Genomic DNA, 7,551 nt, shown 5'->3' with positions numbered 1-7,551 from the left:
TCGTCAGAAAGTCGTCGGAATTTCTGACGAAATTCCGACGAATTTTTTTTTTCCGACGAAACGATACCGACGGACGGATTCGTCGGAAATTCGTCGGAATAGACCGATTCCGACGAATTTCCGACGATTTCGGCCATCAGAATCCCCCTGTTTTCTTGTAGTGGTGTTCGAACAAGAATTCGTGATAGACAAATGCATCAACAGCTCAAAGCTGATTTGGTTGAACATATATGGCGTAAATTTGGACGTGATGGAGACAACTACTAAGCTCGGATGTTTTTTCAAATTATTCTCGATTATTGTACTAGTCTTTATTTTTATATTTTTTTAAAAAAAATCTATGCTTTAAATGTTATCTTTTAATATGTTTGAATTAATAAATAAATTTTATTTTTATTTAAGAACCCCTAATTAAGAAACTCCCATTGGACCGCTTCAAATGGAAGCTTCTTAACTATGGTTCTTAAGCCCACTTAAATACATTTAAAGTATTAAATAATCATTACAAACACACTTAAGGATCAAGAGATAAACATGTTCTAACAACTTCAAAAAACTGTATAAATTAATCAAAAAATTATTTAGGAGAGAATATTAATTTGTTATTAGTTTTTGTATCTATTTATTTAGTGGGGGAGATAATACTATTTTGTTAATAGTTTTAACGTTTAACCGGGGGTGTACGATTATCATTTGCGGTTGCGGTAGACAGTTTTGGATTAACTATAAGTTAGAGAATGTATGTATCAGAGGATGATCGGTCACGTCTCACGAGAGATCCATTCTTGAAGCTCTCACATGTTTCCCATTTTATCTTCTCCGTTCTCTCGTGTTTCTTCACAGATGGAGACGTTTAATCAAATCATCTTTTGATAAAAACATCAATCATCCAAACACAATCGTCTCTTATTCTATTTTTGGAGATTATATTTCAATACATTTATATATCTTATATGTAGATTTGTACTATGTATTAAGTAAATGTACCCCAAAATGATGTAACTGGAATTTAATACGTAAGTAAAAATCCAGTTCACTCAGTTCACTATGATCGATCACTTACAAAATGTGGAGAAGGAATTAATTGTCAAATTTATATTAGAAAAGATAAACTTTACAAAGATGACAGAAAGTTTTTTTTTTTTGGTAGGAAGATGACAGAAAGTTAAACTAATGTTCTTTCCTCCTAAACCATACTTGATCTTCTCTTAACTTAATTTACTTCAAACTATAAACTTTTTCAAAGATGCTTAAATATAAAAAATTTTTATTGATGTCTTGGACTAATATAAAAAAAATTACAGATAGTACGTATACACATTGAATTATGTCTACACGTTAGATATTTCCTGGCGACAATAACCTAAAAGATATACTTGTTAAATATATTTTGATCGGAAAAATTACATTTTAAACACTAAAAATGTCATTTTCTAGCACTTTAAACATTGAAGTTTTTTTACTATCATTTTAAACCTTCAAAGTGACATTTTTATCATAATAAACCTTCAAAAATGTATTTTTGTTCATAGACGACCGATACTGTTCATTTTACAGGTCAAAGTGATGATGCGTCGGTTTTTTTTTTTAAAAAAATAAAAATACAGAAAAATATAGAAAAAATCGAATGAAATTGGAAAAAATTGCAAAAAATTCAAAACAAAACTTAAAAAAAATCTAAAAATTCAAAAAAACATAAAAATTAAAATTAAAATTTCAAACTTAAAAATAAAATGAAATATTAAAAATTCAAAAAATTCAAAAATGAAATCTAAAATTAAAATGTCAAATTTAAAAAAGAAATTTTTTAAATTTTTTTAAAAAAATTCTAAAATAAGATCTAAAATTAAAACTTCAAACTTAAAAATTAAAATTGTAAAAAAAAAATTGTAGATATTTAACCAAAAAATTTTATTTATTTTAAAATTCCATCCAATTAAATTGACTGTCACTTATGATGATATCAAAACTTGTCTCCATCAAAAACAATATATCAAAACTTGCTACCATCAAAAACTTTTTTTTTATAATCCGAATATTCAGACACCTTACATAGCCCGACTAGCGCCTAAGTACACTTCGCAGAAAAAATCTCGGGGACCGCCAATTTTACCTCATGTTAATTGATGGTGACCACACGCAGGACTAATAATTCTCTCAAATAGATTATATTGAGTTTTGTCCCAAAAAGATTTTCTAAAAAAGAAAATGACCAAAAATGTTTCATTAAAGATGCAAAAGACTCTTATGCTCTAAAATATAAATACAAATAAATAAAGAAAAATTTCAAACTATTATTTTTTAAATATTTTAGATCTTATTTTAGAATTTTTAAAATTTTATTTTCTTTTTTTAATTTGACATTTTAATTTTAGATCTTATTTTTAGAATTTTTAATATTTTATTTTATTTTTAGGTTTGAAATTTTAATATTTATGTTTTTTGAATTTTGAATTTTTTTTAGTTTTGTTTTGAATTTTTTATTATTTTTTCCAATTTCATTCGAATTTTTCTGTATTTTTCTGTATTTTTACGTATTTTTATTTTATTTTTTATTTTTAAGAAAAAAAAAGAAACTGACATGTCATTATTTTAACCTGTAAAATGAACTCTATGAACTGAAAAACGTCGTTGGAGGTTTGTTATGATAAAAATGTCACTTTGAAAGTTTAAAGTGTTAGTAAAAAAACTTTAGTGTTTAAAGTGGTAGAAAGTGACACTCTCGGTGTTTAAAATGCGATTTTCCCTTTTTTATCTAGTAGTCTTGGTTTCCTTAATAAATATGGCAAGTATACCTGCGTGTATGTACGTATGTAAAGGAATAAAACTGTATATATTATATATAGGCCTACGTATAAAGATTGGTGCAGTGCACACTCCACACATAGAAATAACGTTACCTCAACAATAGAAACAAGACACATAACAAATTCTATCCGATTCGTTCCGATCAAGAACACAGTTATATATGTTCTTCTGTCTTTTCTGCAACTTCTTGTCTCTCATCTTCTTCTTTTTTGTCTCTATTATCTCGCTCATCCCTATCTATCTATACGGATACCAAAACATTAACTACAAATGACTCAAAAACTTTATCTACAAAGATTCTTTGTCTATTAAGGAAATACAAAGAAATTATGATGAATTAATCAAATGTTCTAAAAGAACATAACAATTTTGACAAAGATGGCGGTTTACAACTGCCAACAACGTTAGTATATAACATGTTTTCCAACTCTTTGAGAACAAAAACTTCGTTTACTTTGCTGGTCATTTGGAGATAAAAGTACATGTTAAGATATTATATTATATCTGTTTATATTTTTACTATTAAGTTTTGTGTGTGTAAATTGTTAATAGGATCAAATTTCATTAAATATCTTTGAAATGAATAACAAAACGCTAAATAAGTTATTTAGATACACTATTTTATAATTTTAAGCTTATATAGATATAAATACAATTGCAAACGCCAACACCATTCAAATAATTAAGTACTTCCAAACTCTTTGAGATAAAAAACACTTTACTATTTAAAATGATTAAATCTCAGTAACAAGAAAGTAATAGTCGTCAATTGTTTGAAGACGATAACACTTTTTGTTTACTCAACTAAATCAATATCTATAATAATTATGCCAAACAAACTTTCTTAAAACATAAATTGGACCATATGCATTTGCTCACATATACAAAAACATCTAAGATGTTTGTAGAAGTACAAAAATTAACATCTATATATATAAATATACACCATATGAACCCATTTTACCAACTGTTCTTCCATCTCTCTCTTCTCCTGCTACTTAACCTATTTCCTTCAAACCAAAAAAAAAACTGAAAAGGAACAAACTTTTCTTCTTCCCTGGTTCTCTCATCCCATCTCAACATGTCCTCCCATACCAATCTCCACTCGCCTAAACCGGATCACCGTATCTCCGGTACATCCCATACCAAAAAATCACCGTCTTCCTCCAGCTCTCAAGACCAACAAACCCTAAAGTGCCCTCGCTGTAACTCCTCAAACACAAAGTTTTGTTACTACAACAACTACAACCTCTCTCAACCTCGTCATTTCTGCAAATCTTGCCGCCGTTACTGGACACGTGGCGGTGCCTTAAGAAACGTCCCCATCGGTGGCGGTTGTCGGAAAACCAAAAAATCATTCAAACCTAACACATCAACTCCTTCATGTCAGAGATTTTACTCTTCAGTCATGGAAGATTCCTCCAAGTTTTTCCCTCCTCCAACAACAATGGGTTTTCAACTTATGAATAATCAAGAAGTTCTTGGCCTTAGGTCCATGGAGCAGGCCAAAACAACACCCGTTGATGTCAGGTCGGGATTATCGTTAATGGGTTTCGGAGACTACAACAACCATTCTCCGGCGACTTTCACAACCGCAGGAACCCTAGCTACTTCTATAGAAACTTTGAGTTGTTTAAACCAAGATTTACACTGGAGGCTTCAGCAACAGAGGATGGCTATGCTTTTAGGTAACTCTACAGAAGAGAACGTTGTTGTTGAGAGGCCACAGCCGGTTCTTTACCGGAATCTAGAGATTGTGAATTCGTTGCCGACGAAGAAAGGAGAGAATCAGACAGAGTGGTCTTTTAGTTATAATAATGATAACGAAGAGGTGATCAATAACAATGATACAAATAACACAGGAGGAAGTGATCAACGGAATGGAGTTCAAGCTTGGACTGATCTTAATCTTTGCCATGATTCTTGGTAAGTTAAAGAAACAATATTTTGTGTTAAAAAAATGATCAATATTAAAATTATGTGTGCTTGCGATGTAATGCCAAAATGTTTTTATGTTCGTAATCTTTTGCTGTTGGTTACTATTTTAGTATTTTAAGTTCAATTTGTAACAAAATTGGGGGTGAAGATTCAAGATTGGAGAGAGATACTACAATATATTCTCTAGGCTTGTGTGTTTGTCTGTTTATTAATTATTTCAATGGGAAAATTCGTAACAGGATTTACTGTGCTCCAAGCTTAATTATTGAGAGACTATTGTTGGTTTGGTGATGAAATTCTCAATTAATGACTAAATGGGTGATTGTTATCCCAAGGTTAATTACATTTAAAAGTTTTCTTCAGAAGTCATTTTCAGTGAGCAGATAATGTTTCAATGGGATTGGTTTTATAGTACCTTTTAAATAATCTTACTTTAACTAAGCTTAATTACACACATGTTGAGCCAAGTACGATAATTGCCCATCCATATCAATTGGAAGAGAGCTAGTGAATAATTAAGCTTGGAGCACAGTAAATGCGTATACACTAACATACATGAATTATATACATGAACACACACATATATACTATATGTTAGTGTGTTAGTGTATGAATGTACATCTTATTACTGATATATGAAAGGTCTGCAAGTACTTGGGTCTTATGCAGAAACCAGAAGTAGGCTCTATGTGAATGATACAAATAAGCTCACTCATTTTAGCACTCTATCAATAACATTTTCATCACTATTTTTTTTTTTTTTTTTTGATCAAACCTTTTTCATTAAAATTCATAATCAACGTACAACTTCAACGACCTCCGAGAGGTTGTTTGACAGCGTAAACAAAGCGTTCTTCGCCAAAAGATCAGCAGGGACATTACAATTACGCGAAATAAACTTAAAGGAGATAGATGAGAAGGAGCTACTCAACACGCCTAGGTCATGGAGTATTCCTCGGAGAGTGACCACAGTCTTCTTTCCTGTGATTGCATCAATAAGACTCTTAGAATCTGAACAACAGATTATGTCTTTTATATCGGCGGGGATGGCCTTTTGAAGACCGGCTTTCATCGCTAATGCCTCTGCTGCTAGAGCTGATGCTATATAGCGTTGAGACTCAGTTCCTTGGAACCTGACCGCATCTGAGGAGTCTTTACAGACCCAGCCCAGCCCCCCTGCACCAGTAGATCCATTCCAAGCAGCATCTGAACAAATAATGAAGGAGTTTGATGGAACCTGAGGTAGCACGTTCACCTGTGGACAGTCTTTAGATGAATCAGAGATAGTTTTACGGTTTGGAAGTGATGCTTCCCACTCCTTCGCCGCCTTTGTAGCTTTCGTCAACATCTCTGTTTCCGAGAAAGACTTATCCTCAAACAGCAGTTGATTCCTACTCGTCCACAGAACCCAGAATATCCAAGGATATAAGGGAGTTGTCAAACCGGTGGGAGGTAAGTTAATCATACGAGCACTGTCTTTCAAGAGGTCTTCCATCGTAGTACATGAAGATCTTGATGGTAGCATCAGTACTGGGGTAAGAGCCCATACCTTCTGCGCTGTAATGCAAGAGAACATAACATGATAAATCGACTCCGGTTCTCCGCACCTCTTGCATTTTCCATCAACATGAATTCCTTTCTTAACCAAGGCTTCTCCCACTGCCAAAGCATTATTCTTTAATTTCCATAGGAAGTGTCGCAGCTTTGGTGAGCACTGGACGTTCCACACCAGTTTCTTCCAGTCAAAAGGTTCGTGCGGTTTGCCATTGTGGACTTTTGCCAAGGCATACCCTGACTTTGTGGAGTAATTTCCAGACTTCTCCAGGAGCCAGAACAGTTCATCTTCCATCTGGAAGTCGCTTGGCACCAGCTTCCTGATGTGAGCCTCATATACTGGTATTCGTCGCTTGATTTCCTCATGATTCCAGACTGTAGAATTTGGGAACATAAGATCACAGACTCTGAGATTTTGGTCTTGCTCCGCGGGTGGTCCTATTGGGCACGATGGCGTCTCTGTCGAAATCCATTTATCACCCGAGACCTTTATTAACTCAATTTGTGTTTGTTTATTAACTCCATTTATGTGGTAAAAATATAAATTTATAAATAATCAAACTACGATTTAGTTAAAACTCTATAAGAATTAGCATTGACTAAATGCTAACATAACAGATAAGCTCACTCATTTTAGAGTATAATTAGTTCTGTGACTTTTAAGTTATGGAGACAAAGCTGAGTTAATCACAAAGCAGAAAATATAAAAGATTCACAAGACTAATCATTTTTTTAATTCCATCTTTTTATTTTATCTAAAATTCAGTATATTATTGATATATATATATATGTATATAAATATACATCTACAAGAATTGCTTTCTTTAGGTTCCGATCTCTTTTACAATGTTTCAATCACTTAAAGGCAATGTTAGAGCACGATTAATTAAGATTCCTGTAAGTTTTTTTAGTTAAAAGTTAAGAGACAGTTTATTATATTCCGCTAAAAATTTTATCCTAAGAACCCCATTAATAATGCTCTTAGTTTCACCCTAAGAAAAAGAGAGGCGATGTTGGCACTTTTGCATACTACAATTTACTTTAGAGCTTTTTATAATTGATCATTAGTAAAGTTCGCTTTATACGATTTTTGCATCCTAAAAACTTTGTCTTTCGGACATCTTCACTTTCTGTTTCCTTCTATTTATCATCTCTTTTAATTATCCTTAAAGGTAGTAAAAATTAAGAATCAACCTTTTGTTGCTTTTGGTTGAGGCCACCTACATTAACTAGCCAAACAGAAAGCTAAAA

The 7,551-nt window shown here is 32.3% G+C and overlaps 1 protein-coding gene across 1 annotated transcript; it reads left to right on the top strand.

Moving 5' to 3' along the window:
* Nucleotides 1-3,791: 3,791 nt before the first annotated feature.
* On the top strand, nucleotides 3,792-4,974 carry LOC106313044 (dof zinc finger protein DOF5.7). The gene has a single exon (XM_013750764.1). The coding sequence runs from the start codon at nucleotides 3,890-3,892 to the stop codon at nucleotides 4,736-4,738; it is 849 nt and encodes a 282-aa protein (XP_013606218.1). The 5' UTR covers nucleotides 3,792-3,889; the 3' UTR covers nucleotides 4,739-4,974.
* Nucleotides 4,975-7,551: the final 2,577 nt, after the last annotated feature.

This window comes from Brassica oleracea, chromosome C9 (genome assembly GCF_000695525.1).
Source record: "Brassica oleracea var. oleracea cultivar TO1000 chromosome C9, BOL, whole genome shotgun sequence".
In the NCBI taxonomy this organism is placed as follows: Eukaryota; Viridiplantae; Streptophyta; class Magnoliopsida; order Brassicales; family Brassicaceae; genus Brassica; species Brassica oleracea.
The sequence above is the reverse complement of the archived record's forward strand: the minus strand, read 5'-3'. Positions and strand labels throughout refer to the sequence as shown.

What these genes read in the sequence shown, in the direction of transcription:
- LOC106313044 (XM_013750764.1), top strand. Translation starts at nt 3,890, where the DNA reads ATGTCCTCCCATACCAATCTCCACTCGCCTAAACCGGATCACCGTATC.